Genomic DNA, 17,971 nt, shown 5'->3' on the forward strand with positions numbered 1-17,971 from the left:
GCAGAGGGAAGGCAGGCAGCACAGTCCTGCTGGAGCCTCTCTACAGGGACCCACCCTGGCTGTCTGCAGCACACGGCTGTAATGCTGCCTCCTCGCCACTGCACGCCCGCCTCGTTGCTAGAACACTTACACATGCAGCATGCATTAGAATTAAAAAACCATTAAACCTCGGAAAGGAAAAACTTTTGACAGGATGCGTAATATACTAAGTATAATTAATTAAATTGGATGAGGCACTGGGGGACGAGAGAAGAGTGGATGGAGACTGTTCTTGGAAAAGGGATGGTAATGCACTCATGTTCAGTGTGTGCCATTAAAAACCAGCCTTGGAAGAGGCGAGGATGAGCGACAGGGGCTTCGAGAGGAGGCACCAGCCAGTTGGGCACCTCGGGTGAGCAGCAAAAGAGGCAATAGCGTGAAATGGGGCCAATTAGAGCCCTAAAAAACCTGTAACGATGGTGGGAAAGGCACAAGAGAGATGGAAAAGCAGAAATAGCAGCAGGTTGCTAAACAGCAGTGCTCTACCAGTGATAGCCTCCTCCAGAGAGCTGCTCTCACCCACCCCACCAGGGCACGGACACCAGGCCACCTTCACCAACCAGCTCCAGGCTCCTTGGGGCCGAGAGGGGATTCATCCCAGAGAGCATCTGTGGGATTATTCTTCAGCTATTTGTAACTCCAGGTGCAGTTCCTTAGCGTGGGCAGCACCCTGCTGCATCCACCCATCCCCTCGGCAGCGCCTGAGGTGGGTGGGAAGCAGCAGCCAAAAACGGGGCCAGGGTGAGAGCATCAAAGGCAGCCCCAGCCAGCACAGCAGGCACAACATGATGAGACAGGCACAGTCTGGCTGTTCAGCAGGACAAAGTTTTAACAGGCTTAACAACAGCATCAGCACTGATCATTAGGCAATTACAACTGCTGAAAGTTGACAAAGCACCAGGACCAAATGAATTATCTCCCCAAATCCTGCAGGCAGGAGCACGGAAAAGAGAAAAGTCATTGTCAACAGCCTCTGATAGCTCACTGGGTGCAGAGCAGTAACTAAAAACTAAAGGGCTGTTCATTTACTTGCTGTTTTGAGAGATGAAAGGGAAAGGCCAGGAAATGAGATCTACAAAAATATTCTCATCACTCAGGGGGTGGTGGGAGGGAAGGTCCTGGAAACACTGATACAGCCAGGATTGCTCAGCGCCTGGGGACATCTGATTCAGAGGAAGGGACTGCGTGTGTTTGGAAAGAGAAGGCAGATTTTGGCCGGGGGAATTGGCTTCTGAATCATCCCCAGCCTTACTTGCTCAGTTCTGCACATTCCTGCACAGCTGCCAGCACCAGCCAAGGGACAGTCGTGAGCTCCTCTCCAGGATGTGCCAAAACCCACTGCTGCAGGGATCTGCAGAGCTCAGTCCACGCAGGGCCAGGGCGACTCCCTGCCCTGCTCCCCTGAAAGCACGGGATGCTCAGCCCTGTCACGCTGCACTTCTCAGGCACAGCTCTGAGTGACTAGGCACGCTTTTCCGAAAAACATGCAAATGTGATTTAAAGACTCTAAGTGATACAGAATATATCACATCCCCTGGGAACCTGTTCCAGGGGGTAATTATTCTAATTCCTAAAATCATGCATCTCATTTGCAGCTGGAATTTTCCAAGGCAAATCTCCATCTCCCAAGGCTCTGTCTTGTTCACTGAATTAGGGAGATGCTCAGCAGCAGAGATCTCCTCTTCCCTCAGTTTGCTTCTGAACACAGGCTGAGCTGACCAATGTCTCCAGCAAGGTTCAGAGCACACCCCTGAGGATGCCATCTCTCCCGGGTCCTATTTCAAGCCCAGTGGTCTCAGCTGAAAGAATCCTGATGGATTCAAAAGGCTTTGAGTGAGGTCCTAAACCTCCAGACACGTGTTTGGAGGGTGAAAGCCAATTTGTTCACCTATCCCAGAAGCTCCTGAACAGTGTCCAGAAAGCCAGGGGACATGTTTGCACTGACAAGGCATCTCCTCTCCGTCTGCTTGCCACAGCTCCGTGGTCCTTGCAAGGCAAGGCTGCTCAAAGAAGGGCTTGTGTGGATTTTTACAATGAATTAATTCAACATATCCACCTAGTAACAATGGAGGGAGACTGAGAAAGCAGAGGTCAGGCAATGAGGGAATTGCAGGTAGAATTGTTAATTTTAATTACTTGTCTTCATTAAGATGAGGCTCCTGGATCCTACAGTGATGATTAATGGGTCAAAATTTTTGCATGAGTGAATGTACTTCTGCTAAAGGGTGGAACTGACACAGAATTTTTTTCAGATTTTACAGGGGCTTTTCCACCACATGATGCAGAGAATTCCCAGAACCCAGCAGCGTACCAGAGCGCAGCAATCCGTAGGTGCAAGATAAACATTTTTATGAGGCACAGAAGTGCCCAGAAAAAGCACGACAAGGTGGAAGTAAGTGAAAAACAAGGTAAAACTAAGTTATACTTGAGCTGTTTGTGTCTCCTTGGCACTTGAATGAGTTGCAATACACGCATCAGGGCTACCTGTGCTCCTGACAGCGCTGAAAGGAAACAAAAGTTTGGAACAAGCCAAACACATTCAATTTGCCTGAATAATTTAGGCTGCTGAGTTATCACGTGCTTCGTGGCCTGTCATCGAGAAGAGCTGCACTGCACAGGAAAGGTCTGTAAACCAATGCATCTGAGGGACCAAAACTAACTAAAGCACCTCCTGTCAGAAGAGATGCAGGACATGGAAGTCACCGGTGAGCGCTGCGAGGCACTCGGCATTCCTGGGCTCCAGGGGTGGCTCCCCGGGAGCCTGCCACAGGACACACGTGCCACATCCTGCACACACAGTGAAACGGGCTGCTGAGCAGCAGTCAGCAGCACAAACAACAAATAAAGGGGCTACAGGAGAGCTGGAAGGGACTTGTGACGAGGGCAAAAGTGACAGGGCAAGGGGGAATAGCTTTAAACTCACAGGTTAGATAAGACATTAGGAATGAATTCTTTACTGGGAGGGTGGCGAGACCCTGGCACAGGTTGCCCAGAGAAGCTGAGGGTGCCTCACTCCTGGAAGTGTCCAAGGCCAGGCTGGACGGGGCTCTGAGAAACATGGGACAGTGAAAGGTGTCCCTGCCCATCGTAGGGGGTTGGAAGCAGATGATCCTTAAAGTCCCTTCCAACCCAAACCATTGTGTGATGATGATGATGATGATGGACTGCTAAACATAGAGAGTAAAAAACAAATCAAAGTCCAGTATACACCTGGTAACCTTCCAAGACACACCTGAGTATGCCTGACCCTCCTCAAAGGAATTTACACCCTCCAATAATGCAGCTACTGTTCCCAAAAAGCACCTTCTCTGACAGTTCCTGAATTACTACTGTGGAAAGTTTTAACTTCAGGTTTCCAGCCAAATTCCTCTTCCCACACAAGAGCTGCCCCTTTATAACTTCTCACCAAGCTGTACCTAATCCAGGATCACAGGTAGCTGAGTTGAGGAAGTTCCTCTCCTGGGGCAAAGCCGGAGGCTCCTTGCCTGGCTGGGGAGCCCCTTGCCCCTGCGGGAGCTGCCGGGGAACGTGCCCGAGCAGACGCGGCAGCGCCGTGCCTGAACTCGCACCAGCTCCTGCTCTGCCTCACCTCCTCACCGAAGCACTCACTTCCAAAGCACTCAGAGGAAATCAGGTGCTCGACCTATTTTGGTTTGCAGGAGATGAGGACACCCACCTCCCTTGGCTTCTCATGAAAATTTCCGACCGACGCTCTTCACTCTTTCGCTTTTCACACGAAACAGTGCAGAACAGCCACAAAACCTGCTCTCCCTCCAGCACGCACCTGGCAGAGCCAAGGCTTCTCCCTAGGAAGTGCCAGAAGCTCCTCACCTTTCACCCCCGCCAGCTGCAGGTCCTCAGCACCCCACGTCCCTGGCCGGAGGGACCCTGCTGTGACTGTCCCCACACCTCCAGCCCCGCGCCAGGGCGGCTCCGCGGCGCTTCCCCAGCACGCAAGGTAGCATCTGTGGTGAAATCTCACCAAATGATCCAAGATAGGTTTACTCCAGCTGGGACTGATTGAATATAGCCTGGGCACCGGATGATGTGGGAAATCAGTCGTAGCTGAGCACAAATTGCATGCAAAGAGGTAATTACTGCAGCACAAGGTTGGTAGCACCACTACCCACATGACAGTATGTCTCAGCAGTTTTCATTTCCTATTGCTTCAATTCAGAGAGGGGGTTTTTCATCTTTTTTTCTTTCCCTGCAGTTCAATTTAAACTCCCCTTTTCCTGCAGGGACTGACGCTAACCCAGGATTTCTTTGGGATAAAGCTCTGGCTTCACTACAACCAGTCATTCCACACGCCCAGATGTCCCCCTATTTATGACACCCAGACCTTGAGCCTGACCCGTCTCAACCCAGCTCCACTGCCCTGCCCCAGGTGTGACTGTCACTGCCCAAAGGTGAGGTGACACAGAGGTGACCACCTGCCACCTGCTGCCATGTGCCAGCCCCCAGCCAGCTGTGGATGCTGGTAATGAAACACAGCGTGCTGCTGGTAGCCAGTGAAGCCAGTTACAAAGCTAGTTGTTCTTCACACTTGAAAAAGGGTGAAATACAATAAGGAAAATGGAACAAAAAGGGGTTTCTGCTGAAAAATAAAAACACTAAGAGAGCTAATGCTGAGAGTGGGGAAACTGATCACTGCCATTACAGATACTCAGCAAAAATAGGGGCCACCTTATGTTACTGTGATTATACACATCGTGACTAACACAGATCTGTAATAACACTTGCTATAAAGAACTTAATTTTCCAAACAGACACAGGGGTTAAATGCAGGATGGAAGGGGAAATGACTGTGCAAAGGCAACACACACCCAGCCAGAGCCTGGCACAGCCCATGCTCCTGCTCCCCAGCCCACCCACTCCCCACGTACCTGCGTGCACTGGGAGGAAAGGCTGCCAAACTTCTTAAAAATTCTGTGACCCATTTAAAACTATCTAGTCTTACATTGATATATGCTATATGAGAAATAAAATATAGCACTCCCGAGTTCTGAGTGGCAGCACTTCCCTCAATACAGATAAAAGCTGCGAGTTCTCTTTGCTGTTTGGTGCCAATTATTACAGAGTTTTGACTTATATATTATTACATAGATCATTTAGTAAAACAACCTGCATGCAAACCCAGTGGTGTGTCTCCCTCCAGCAGATATCTGCAGGAACTGGAGCAGCTCAGACACTCACCCACATCTCTGTATTTTGGAGATGGGTGGGCTCCTTCCCCTGCACCCAGGGGAGAGACACAGTCCCTGCCCTACAGCTCTCTGCAGCGTGCAGCCTAATTAACAGAGGTCCAAATGATTTATCGTTACCACACATAGAAACGTAACTGCACCACGTTTTGGAGGGAAAAACAACAGGCACCCAAACTCGTGGCAGCCCCTCTGGAGATGCTGGCTCACACCTGAACCCCCCCCCCGTGTACCCTGGCAGGGTTTCACCTGCTGGCACCCACCTGTGCCCAGGGGGCTGCCCCGGAGCCCCCAGGCCGTGTCCCTGCCCCCGCAGAGCCAGGGGTCACCACGCTGCTTCTGCTGATTATTCCTTTAATAAAGGGCCCTGTATTTTCCAGAGGCTGCAAAATTGATGCGGGTTGCCATGGTAAGCACACACTTTCCCATTTAGCAGAATAATAGGCAGCTTTGTATAATTCACTGATTTCAGATGATTTCTCACCCCAAGTGCAAGTCGCTCAAGTTATATAAGTCACCTGTTGTTTAGTCAATCTGGCAATTTTAATTAGAATAAATTTTTATGATTCGTCTTTGCAACAGAGCAGCTCTGCCACCAGAATGCCGAGATGTCTGTAAATTATACGGGTCCCAATCACATCTTTTTTTTGCAGTTTTAATTACAGTAACATTGCAGCATTAATCATGTAAGCCTCTGTTAAACAAGTAACAGCCATCCCCTATCATAATTAAAAAGAAAGGCCAAGCAAACAGGAGCTCTGGAGTTTACCATATTTCCTCTGAAAATTATATTTTAACTTAGGAGTTTCACAAACAGTAGTTTTATTTGGCTCTAATTAGTGCTGTGAAGGAAACACCGAAAGGTTAATAAGAGATGGTTAGTTTGTAATGCAAGTTTCCCGGTGCCAGCCCCAGCAGTTCAGTCTGCTTTCAGAGTCATTAACGATGTAGATTGATTACAGGAGGAGATTGGGAAGTGCTGGCTTGCTGGGTTAGCAGAAGGTTTGGTTTTATTCATACACCTTCCCCACTGTTAAATCTGATGGCCATTACCTTGACCACTTTGCCAGGCTTAACAGCTGTGAGAAGGAAAGCGTTAAAGGTTTCCTTAGAAGTTACTGGCAGAGGGGGAAAAGAGGCCATGTGAGTCTTTTTTTGACTTGTTTGTAAGGCAAAAGGAAGCTGCAAGCTTGCCTGAACTGTTTATTTATCTTAAAATATCTTAAAATCCAAGTATTGGGTAGTGGCTCTGAAAATGGAGGCTTTGGAAGAGGCAGGGTTAGAGCCACCCCATCTTCAGCTGAACCCTGAGACAAAGATCTTCTCTGCAAAGGTTCTCCTTGGGCTGGAGTTTGGGAACAGTTAACAAAACCAAGCAGAAATAGAAGCTGAAATTCTCTAATCTGAAACACCTCTTCTTCATATCTCCTATAAATTGCTCTCCAGTCACCCAGTAAAAATATGGGTAAGCAATGACTGGATTTGACAAAATCTCATTAAAAAGTACAATAAAACAGTAGAAACTTTCCAAATTTCGGGGCTGTTCATTCATCCATTACAAACCTACACAACAGGGCATGGATTCAAGTTTTAGTTTTCCTCTCCAAGTTGCCAAAATGTTCACATCTGCTGAGTGTTCTCTGTGCTTAGGGGGGAGAAGACTTGAGGATCTAAAGGTTATAACTCCTGTGACCCTGAATGGAGTAACTTCAGTGATGAAGACTCCACAAGAACTACCTTTGAAGGAACCTGAAAACTGAAGGAAGAGTGCCAGGAATGTGGGATACAGGAAAATGCTTCTTGTGCAAACAAAGGAGGTTGCACATCTGTTTGTTATTTAGTTCTGCTGCTGCAAAGAGGGCTTGGCTTCACGTATTGCTACAAAGATGATTTCAGTGTCACCCCTGCCCCCCAGCACTTCCCAGCAAGGACTTCTCCCAGCTAAGGGAGAAGCACTAAGGGAGAGCAGCACAAGGGATCTGCCCGTGCCAACCAGCAAGTCCATGCACACATTAAACCTCCTGAAGTGCCCTGCTCTGCTCAGTGTGGAGGTGAAGGCAGCTGAGCTCCAAGGTGGGGCCACCTGTCCCTCTGGCCAGGTCTGCCTGTCCACATCGCCCTCTGAAGAAGGAGCTGAGTTACATTCAATGGTCCAACAAAAGATATTATGCCCCTCCACAATCCTGGTCAGGAAATGCCAGCAGGAGCTTGGGGAGGATGGAGAGAGCGTGGACAAAAGCATCAGTAACCTCCACACGGAGCTGGCTTAGATGCTCAACATGCAATCATCTAAAAGTGTGGGAATGATAAGACAATCAACTCCTCTTCCCAAAGACCAGCTTACCCACTGGTCAGAAAAATCCTTCTGGGGGCTTTCAGAGGACTGTGAGAAGCTGATTGCTCCCTCCAGGCTGGCCACTGCAGGAGCTCACTGAGGCTGCTTTACCAGAGCCGTGCAATAATACAGAAATCAGAGGAGCTGCAGTAATTGACACTGCCCTGTAAAGAAAGCTTACAGCATTCATCCATCTTAAGGGATGTGCTGTCACTCACATTTGAATGTTATACTTTATGTCTCGTGCTGCATGTATGAACACAAGAAATTAGGTACTTTTATTAATTTGTAGAAACTTCCAGGGAAATGCAGCCTCCAAAGCCCTAGAATATGTCACTTAGGTCTTTATGTACTTGCAGCTCTACAGAAAGGCTTTTCTGCAGAGTGAAAGGGGGCTGTAGGTAGAACGACTGCTGGAAATCAGCTTACAAGAAATCAACAGTTTCTAATACCTGTGTTTGCCTCCAGTTAATACCATTAGTCATGTTCTCAATTCACAACTGAAATACACCCAGATACTAAGGAGATGAGCATAAGAACCAATTGGAATATTCCAGATAAAACCTGATCCCCTAAATGATGATACATCTGAATAATTTGGGATGCAACCAGCAAGAAAAGTTTCAGTGACTATCACAGGCCCACTTCTCCTTTGCATCCAAATCTTATTTCTAGACTGTGTGATAGTATAAAGAAGACTTAACATAACTATTTAAATATAACCCATTTCTATTCAAAGAACCCTTCAACCTGCTGGAGTTTATGGGACTCAGACACAGTTAAATCCCCCCTGTGAGCAAAGTTACACAGATGTGGAAATGTATGCGGGATCAGGTCTTTCCAGATGACATTTCACGTGAACCTTTACTGCTGATCTGGCACCAGAAAAGTGGAAGTGATGCTTTTAGAAGCAATTCTCCATAGAGATCCATTACTGACATTGCTTAAAACCCTCTCATTTTGATTTTAAAGCTTTTTCACTATTTTATGGCTGTGGTGCCATAAACACTGCCATTTTATGATTAGCATGTACTTATTATTTTCATATTTTCTATTTTTATCTTAAATAGTGAATCACTGCTTCATTGGACCAATGATTTTCTTTCTGTAATTGATGGCTAAAATACTGGCCAGCACGGGGAATTAAGATAAGTGTGAAATCTGTTGCTTCTAACATTAAAAACTTATATTGGAAATATCTCCTTTCTGATTTCTATGCTGGCAAGAGCTCCCATGATGACTTAGAGAGTACGAGAATGGCTCTCGCTCAAGGCAAGGTGAAAAAGGCAGTAGAATACATTTAAGCATATCTAGGTGCTTGTGCACATCCACACAAAGAAAACAAGCCAAACCTGCACAAACACTGTGACTGGAAGAGGGCAAGGGGATTTAAAGAAAAAAGCACCAGTATGAGGAAAACCAAGGGAGGAATAACTACCTGAATCACAAAACAGAGTATCCAGCCTCAAAGATGCTAATTCAGGTCCTGAGGGATCTAATCAGCCTCTTTGTTGAAGTAAAGATAAAACTTTTTGACAGCAAACGCTTTCTGATAAAATGGAATTTTCAATTACCCTGTGAACATCTGGTCCGTGCTGCCATTTCCAGGGAAAACCACCACCACAGCCTGCAGTGTTGGAAAACATTTCACGCTGAGCTCTCCCCGTGCTGCTGGGGGGAAGAGGTGCCAGGAGCTCCCAACCCCACGGCAGAGCTCCTGCCAATGCCTCACCCCACACCACCGTCCTCAGGGGCAGCGTGCTGCTGGGCTCCTGCCTGCAGCACCACTCTTCAGCTGCTCCTGGAAATCAGGGCTGCCCCCAGCGCTGCACTTCGAGCCACGGGCACACCAGGACACGGAGAAAATCCACCCCATCTTGCAGGGAAATAGGCCAAGGCACAAAGGGGACGCCAGGATTTAATCCTATCCTCCAGCAGACTTCTCCAGCCATCCCAAAACATCGCTGAGATCCAGCAGCCGCTGGAAAACGCCCCTCTCCCAGAGAAATCCATCTGGAGGTTCAGCTGAGGACTGCTTAGGAAGAGAGCACATACAAACTTCCAGCAGCACTTAGCACCTCCACAAATAAACAAACAATTACAGGCAGCCAGGCAATCGCTGAAGGTGGAACAGCACCAGTGCCCGCCTTCCTCTGCATCCCATTTGGTGTCAATTAGCAAGGGAAGGAAAACAATCCTGGGCTATAATGAACTCCAAATTGGGTACATATTAGAGCAATTAAAGCCATCTTTTCATCAGATGAATTTATAATCAATAATTAAGATCCTGAGGTAAAGAGGGACTGGGCAGAAGTCCTGCTCCCAAAATACGCAATGTGGCTGAGCTCCAGGCAGGATTTCTGATGACCTGCTGCTACCCACTAAAGCTCAACACTCTCCATGCTATGGTTTGCCATTTCTCTGTAAATCTAGGTCATTTCCAAAGGAGGAGAAAGGGCTCCTGCCAGCAGGACTGGCAGCTGGTGTCACTCCCACCCAAGAGTGGCACCAGGAAAGTGAAACACCAGCAGCTCCCTGGGGCTCCCACGCCAGAGTACTCACCACTGGTGCCACTGGTTTGAGGAGACAAAGGAGCTTGGATCCATCCAAGCCTTCCTCCCTCTGCAGGAAATGCAGCACCTCAGTAGGCAAAGGCAGGCCAGACAGGTCCACACTGACCACCCTGAGCCACCACAGAGGCATCATCCTCTACCACCCAGCTACAAGGACTTCTGCCAGCCAGTGTCTGCCTGGGCAGATCCAGGGTTACCCACTGAGCAGATAAAGACTCACAACTCGTTGGAACACAGTCTGAGAGCTGGCCACTCAGGAAGGACTCGTGGTGCCTCAAGCTGAGGTCCAAGCCCAGCAGAGACTGGCCACGGGGGAACCACACCAGGCTCCCAGCCAGGAGATCATTTCCATCAACGAGCAAACTCCAACAAAAACTCCCCCACCCCATTTCTCTGGGATTACATGAGATGCAGCTGGGGCAGGGACAACAAGCGAAAGCAAAGCACGGGTACATGAGCTGCCAGGCTGCTCTCCAGGCAAGGACTGTGTGTTTGGAGCAGTAGTCGGCCAACAGTCCTGCACATCCTTGTCAATGAATTTCTGGTGTTTCCTCTCCACCCTGCCACTCTGCCCCAAAATCAGGTAAAAATTACCAAGCCAAAACCATCTCTTTAATCATGTGGGAACTGCTGTTATCACCATCATCTCAGCATCTTGATTTTCCTGATTATTTTCTGCAGTTCCTGTTTGACAAATCAGCTCAGGCAACACTCTCTTTAACCTTTTTTTCTGCTTCTGTGACAGTAACCACTCACTTCCCCGCCTGTGCTGCTCCTCTCATTGCTCCACCAGCACCCCAATCACCTCACAGGGTTACCCCGAGATCTTCCACACAAGACAGTGGGGTTCCTGCAGGACAAGAGAGCTGATTGCAGCACACCTGCCTGCAGGTGCAGCTGGATGTCAGTGCAGCACTTCCAGGCTGCTTTCCTCCCAAAAATAAACCAGACCCAGGAGCACCAAGCCCCTGGGCCATTGCAAGACCAGGACACAGACAGGTTGCCTTCAGAAGTCACCTTCTGGAAATACACCTCATTTTTGGGGTGTATTTGACATGCAGTGAGGAGTCCATGCTACAGTGGACTGAACCATATTTACTTCCATCTGACTCCTCCGATGAGCTGCGCCTCCAACTCAGCCTCTTTAACTTATTTGCATTGTTATCAGAGCCAGCACGCAGACTTATCAGAAATGTAATCCCTGTAAAACCCTATCTGCAGCCCACTGAGATTGGGTTTTTTGCTGAAGAAATGTGACAAAAAATTAACAGATGTTGCTCAGACCATTCACCAGGATGGGAATCAATTATGAACATTTTTGCTTCTACAGTCATCCCTTACTACAAATGCATCTTAGGAAACCCTCTCCTGATCGAAATGAAAAAGCATTTCTTTGTAATAGAAGAATAATAAATGATAGCTATCAGCCTGCATTCTCTGACACGGTGCTGGTCTGCAGAGAATTAAACTGCCACTGTACAGTTATATAAATGCTTAATTTTTTTTCATCTTTGGCCACAGTAGGGTTGTCTGGAAATACATTATCGCTGCGGATGCCATCCCTCTCCAATTAGTGCGGCTGGCAGCGTGGAATGTGTAGGTGACCTCTGTGTTCCCCTCCTCGTGGAGTCTTACAGGGTTAACTATGGCCATTTAACAGACTCTATCAAGAATTAATACAGAGATCAGATTCTCTCCAGAAAAATCCCACACTCGGTGGCGCAGATGGCAAGAACTCTCTCTCCCCTGTTTGACTCTTTTATGACAGCAAAACAAAGGCTTTCAATGATGTTTACCATGAATTGAATTAAACAGCTGAAGACCAGTTCATAATCACAGCATTTTGTTTTCATATCCTTAAGTCTTTTAGCAGTGGGGCTTCCAGTTGAGCCTCAGCTACAGCTTATCTCAAGATATAGCCAAGTGCCCCGAGGCTCCCCCGCGCCGGAGCACCAAACCGCACTCAGGCTTCTTAATTGAAAAAGACAGGGTGTTTGCATAGGATGTTTGCATCCCTCAGACATTAAAAGCGACATTCGTGCCCAAGTACAAACGACACTTGGGCTCAGCTGAACTCCTCTGACTTCCTTCCTCTAGCTAATACCAGTCTGATTTCAGAGCAGGACTTCATCCCTGCACATGGGGACAATAAGAGCTGAAAACTGCCACTTATGCAGGTGAAAAGATGCAAACCCTCGCCCACTGGCCTGAGCTAATCCCCTGTGGGATGGCTGACTAATTGCCCACATGCTCTGCTGACCTTTGGGAAAGCTGCTGAGCGAGCTCTGGAGCTGGGACGGGAGCGCTGGGAAGGGCACACACCACTGGTGCTCTGGAGGAGAGGCGGGCAGGGACCAGCCCTGGGCACAGCGCCTCTAATTCCTGCCCTAATCCCAACTCCAGCACTCCCTCACCGTCAGGCACCTGCTCAGGGCCCTGGGTTTTCTGCCTGTGAGTAGAGGACAATCCCAGCTGCCCGTTTACCTGACAGGCTTGGCATGAAGATCAATTGACATCTACCCCGCGCTCTGACGACGTACGGCGCTATTATCCCCAGCGAGCACTAAGCATCCCCGCTGCACACCCACCAGGGCAGCACCAGAGCCCCCGGACGGGGCGTGTGGGGGCAGTGGGCACCCCCCAGGGCACAGCAGTGGCTCACCTTGCTCGGGGCCCTGGGACCCCATGGAGGGGACGCTGGTGTTGAGCACATCGTTGACGGCCGTGTCGCAGTAGAGGCCCCGCTGCACGTCATGCTCGCTGTCCGTCTGGTCGCTCTCCTCATGGCCGCTGTCCTTCAGACTGTTCCCCTCCAAGTCCTTGAACGTGGAGCTGCTGGGGAAACACAGCTGTCACTTACTGGGTGGGACAGGGCGGCCCCCGACCTCCACAGCACCCAGTGACACTGCCCAGGCATGGGGAGCTGGGGCAGGGGCTGCGGGGGGGACGCTCCCTGACCGGCACCTCTGCCCTGAAACACAAACTTTAAGAGATTTAGAGATTTTAGAGGAGCTAAGATTTTAGTTAGAGATAAGCCTTACTAGAGTTAATTAAAATAAATGAGTAGGCCTTGATGAAGTTAAGAGTTAGTAGTTAACTAATAACTGATTGCTTGTCAACACAATGTTTAGTTAGCTGGGTTTGTAATGAAGAATATAGAAACTGACAAACAGCTTTTAGGAACATAAGACAACCGTGGGCCTCCTCTGTTCTGAAACCTATTGAAGACAAGGAATGGGAGTTCTACCAAGGTTCATTTGTCATATTTGCATTGAAAAGGTAGAAAGGTCAGAATGAGGAAGACTTCATTTACTTTCTCATTTTGGGACCCCTCCCCATGAAAGGGACCACCGACCCATTTCAAGGAACAAACTACGCATGCTTAACAGCTTTGGGAATGATTAGCATAGGAAGCGAGGAATGGGATGTACTAAATGATGAATATGTATTTGTATTTTGGGTGTTCAATTCTGGTGTGGATAAAAGGACTCTGTAATCATTGGAAAGGTGCAGTGTGGATTTGGGAGCTGTCCCGCACGCTGCCCGGCGCCGCAATGAACATACACTTTCTAACTTTAAACTGTTAGAGAGTTTTTGTCCGTCACAGTTGCATATTGGTGCTAGATCAATATCCATATTTCTTTAATAAATCAGCACCCCAAAGCACAGCGTCCAGCCTGCACCACCCTGCAGGCTGCTCCTGCCCCTGGCTCTGCTGTCAGCCTGTGGTACCCTCAGGCTGCCCTGGGTCCTACAGAAGCTCAGAGTGAAGCAGGAGTTGAAATAAAATTTTAAGAATATACATTAAATGAGCTGTTTCTACAACTTGGCTCTCCCAAGTTGCACTACCTCATACTGAAGTTACACAAGATCTAAACCCTGGTTTTTTTTAGGTTATAAGCCAAATCCTAATCACTTCAAGCTTAAAAACAAAAGTCTTCCTGGAAACAGGAATGTCTTTTAATCACGATGATGTATTCTTATTTTTAAAAATAAACCAGTGATTCTGGGTCCAAGTTCATGCAGTTTTAAGGAAATCTGATACACAGTCAAACATCCTTGACAGCCTCTGCAAGCACAGCCACTGCTGGAAGGACCAAGGACTGAGCTACTCCCAGATTTCCCCCAGGGGCTGAGCAGCCCCAACACCCCACGGAATGCAGCCCCCAGGCCAGAGGGGTGGAGGAAGGGCAGCTCCTATGAAGACAGGCTGAGAGAGCTGGGATTGCTCATCCTGGACAACATTGTGGGAAGAGCCCCTTCCAGTTCCTAAAGAGGACTTATAAAAAGGAGTAACTTTTTTACATGGGCAAATAGTGATAGGACATACAAAAAAGAGAGAGAGTGACTTTTTACACAGGCAGGACAAGGAGGAATGGTTTTAAACTGGAAGAAGAGAGGTGATATTTAAATATTAGAAAGAAATTCTTCCTTGTAAGGGTGGGCAGGCCCTGGCACAGGGTGCCCAGAGCAGCTGTGGCTGCCCCTGGATCCCTGGCAGTGCCCAAGGCCAGGCTGGACAGGGCTTGGAGCAGCCTGGGACAGTGGGAGGTGTCCCTGCCTATGACAGGAGGCTGGAACTGGGTCATCTTTTAAGGTCCCAACCATCCTGTGACTCTATGAAGAGCTGCATTTGGGACCCCAACACCCTGAGAGGGGCCATGCCCCAGGACCCTGGGGTGCTGCAGGGGCACCTCGAGGCGCACCTGCCCCAGGTGGCACAGCCACCCTGTGCTCCTTCCACGCCCAGCCGTGGCACAGGAAAACCTCACTCACTGGGAGGACCCAGCTGCACCCACTTCTCCAAACTTTCTCTCTGGCTGATTTGGTGCGAAACGTCAGCGAAAGACACGGCCTGGGCTTCAAAGCCCCAAAGAGCTGGAGATTTTCATTACTTTGAAAAGCCCTTTTGTGTCTCCAAGGAAACCAAGCAGACCACCTACCATCTAATGCTCTGCAAAAGCACACGAGGGGGGAGCTCTGAAATACATATAAATTGGTAAACCTTCAAACATTACCTTTTAAATAAAGATGTCCCTATTGAAGCCGCTGACTTTGATTCCAGGAGACATCAAAGATTTTTAAGTTAAGAAAGCACTACAAATCTACAATTCATTTGTGTGAGTGTAGATGAGCAAGAGAGGCAGGCAGACAACACAGGAAAAGTACAAATAGATTAATTAAGTGCTGGATTTGAGAAGATTCACTCACCAAAGATAGCAGAGCTACAACATCTCCATAAAGGCAAAGGATGAAAATGATGCCACAGTATGTTACAGAAAATATTTTCTGTTCTCAGATGTCTGCACAGCATTCCTGGCACCCGTTGTACTTAAGATGCAAGACAAAGGTAGGAAGCAAGGGGAACCGCTGTCCTACACGGAGCTGCTGTTCGTAATGCGCAGGCAACCCATGTTACAAGGCATTTATCTTGCCTGCAGTGAGCCAGACCATAATGCAGCAGCCACTCGACGTGTTTCCACGGCTGACACTTCTCTAAAGGATGGGCAGGTCTGGGGGAATCGGCGGCAGCAGCATTTCCCAAACAATACAGCCTCGGAGTAAGCCCCGCTGCGGCAGGCGGGAGCGCTGTTTGCCTTTATCTTAGGTGGGAACGAGGAAAGATTAATAGATTTGGGGTTTTTTCAGTGTGCCTGAAGACTCTCTGGCGAGGAGCAGCGTGGCACAGGCCAGCCAACTCTCACAGCCACATTAGCATCATTAAACACCACGGGCCACGCAGGCAAATACACCTGCCCTCCGCCAGCTGAACCCGCGCTCGCAGCTCCCTCACTGCTCAGGTTTCTAAGATATAAACAAATGGGATCTCAGCCAGGCAGATAATTGGATATTTCTACTGCTCAGATCAGATCTCAACAGTTCAGGGCCAGCTTCTGCTCTCTGTAAAACCCTTGGTTCAGTGATGGCTTCTGCAGAGTCACCGAGCACAGCCGTGCTGGGCACAGGCACGGGCACGGCTTGCTCCCCACACACCTTGGCCAGGCCCTGGGGAGAGGAGGGAGGTGGGCAAGGAGCTGCTGGCCCCATCCTGCACCCTCCTGCTGAGCAGGGAGCTGGCCCTGCAGCCCAGTGAGGAGCAGTGACCACGCTGTGTCAGTGCCCTTCCCGGGAGGGAGGCAGCACAAGCCCAGCCTCCTGCCCCTGGGGCGATGCTCACCTGCGGGCTAACACAGCCCAGCAGGGCTCAGCTGGGTGAAATCCCCAGACACAATCCCTCAGCACTGCCAGGCTCTGAGGATAGCACTATTTCACCCAAAGGGTAACTGCCAGGTTGCAGTTGAACTGATTGTTTCCTTTTACTCATGGAAAAAAAAATCAGCCTAGCCAAGCGCTGTTTGCCTTGGTATTCAAACTACAACAGTGAGCTAGAACCATCACTGCATCCAACCCAATTACCTGCCCCCAGACAACTTGTGTTTTTTTTAATTTTCCCCGCCTCACATGGCAGGGAGAGCTCACCACCCAAATCTATCCTTTTATTCCTGTGCATTCAAATGGAATAAACTCTCAGAATTTGAAAGTTGTCAGGGTAACAGCACTCTACCTCACTTACTGCACCTTCCCAGCATGAGGAAGCCAAAGAGAAGGAAAAAAATACTTCCTTTACTGCAAACCATGAGCAATGGGACTTAATGGTAAGCAAGTACTGTTTCAAAATCAAATGATTACTCTTAAAAAGTTTTGCATATTAAAATAAGCAAGTAGTATATAAGGCAGTATGAAAGAACATTAAACCCTTGGGATCTGGCTGGGCAAAGCAAGCCCCTCAAGCAAGCCTACGTACCTTTTTATTAAATGAGCTCTGCTGTTCACGTAGTTGGAATCAAAGGAGTAGTTTTCAGTCTGGAAGGAGGAAAAGAAAACGGAGATGGTTACAAGTCTGATTTCTCCATGACTGGGAAGAGCCAGGCTTGCAGGGCCAGGATGAAACCTTTCAAGAGGGAAGGAGCATCCCATGATGGCACTAACCCCTGCAAGCAGGACAGAGACAGGCACGGAAAACTCCAGTACCTGTCAGTCTTTCCACCAACTTTCACCAAAAAAAAGGCTGGCTGGTGACCACAGGACAATTTGCAGAGAAGAAACAATGTGACTGTGCTCTGTTACAAAACTAATTGCTTTTAATTCCCTGATGGACTCAGTTCTGTGTGTGTCAATTTGACTGAAAGTTCAAAAGGTATTCTTCTTATTAGTGTATAATTAACATGTTAAAATATTTATTGCACAGATATGTAAATGCCAGCAAGGTAATCCCCTGCCAGAGAATTTAATGCAGGCACTTTTCTTTGTTTTACATCATTTCATTTGCAGAGACAGCGGGCTCTGTTATTAATAAAAAAGCAAACAATGGGTGGCATGCTTAAAAGTTAGAGGGGAGTAAAGGAAGGGAAGAAAAGTCAGAGGAGTTGTTACTTGCAAGCAAAACCCACTAACTCCTTCTGCTCTTCAAATGCAGTCTTTTAACCTCAAATTACACAGCCCTGGGGCTCTAGTGCTGGCAGCAGGTGAGGAACCAAAAAAAGCAACCAGAAGGTAGGGGAGAGAGCAGAGGGAAAGCCACAAGGCCGTGGTGGGAGCCATCAGGGGGCACGTGGTGGGAGCTGTGCGGTGGGATGCCGTGGCAGGTGCATGGTAGGACGTGATGGGAAATGCATGGTGGAACATGGTGGGATCTGCACAGGATCCTTCCTGCACTTCAGGGACCCCTGAGGATGCAGGATCTTGTACAAGTCAGGCACTCCAGTCCACCTGTCCATCCACCCCGAGTGTCCCCAGACCCGCAGGGATCCCACCTGGGC

The 17,971-nt window shown here is 48.6% G+C and overlaps 1 protein-coding gene across 2 annotated transcripts in view; it reads right to left on the reverse strand.

Moving 5' to 3' along the window:
* PCDH19 (protocadherin 19) overlaps positions 1–17,971 on the reverse strand; it is a 56,596-nt gene that overhangs the window by 11,480 nt on the left and 27,145 nt on the right. The window contains exons 3-4 of one of the 2 annotated variants that reach the window (XM_053989914.1): positions 16,957–17,015; positions 12,814–12,983 (exon numbers count right to left, since the gene is read on the reverse strand). In XM_053989914.1, coding sequence (XP_053845889.1) covers positions 12,814–12,983; positions 16,957–17,015 — 229 coding nt within the window. Of the gene's footprint in view, positions 1–12,813; positions 12,987–16,956; positions 17,016–17,971 lie in introns of both variants that reach the window. The other variant, XM_053989913.1, reaches the window with a different exon arrangement.

This window comes from Vidua macroura, chromosome 14, assembly GCF_024509145.1.
Source record: "Vidua macroura isolate BioBank_ID:100142 chromosome 14, ASM2450914v1, whole genome shotgun sequence".
NCBI classification, from domain to species: Eukaryota; Metazoa; Chordata; class Aves; order Passeriformes; family Viduidae; genus Vidua; species Vidua macroura.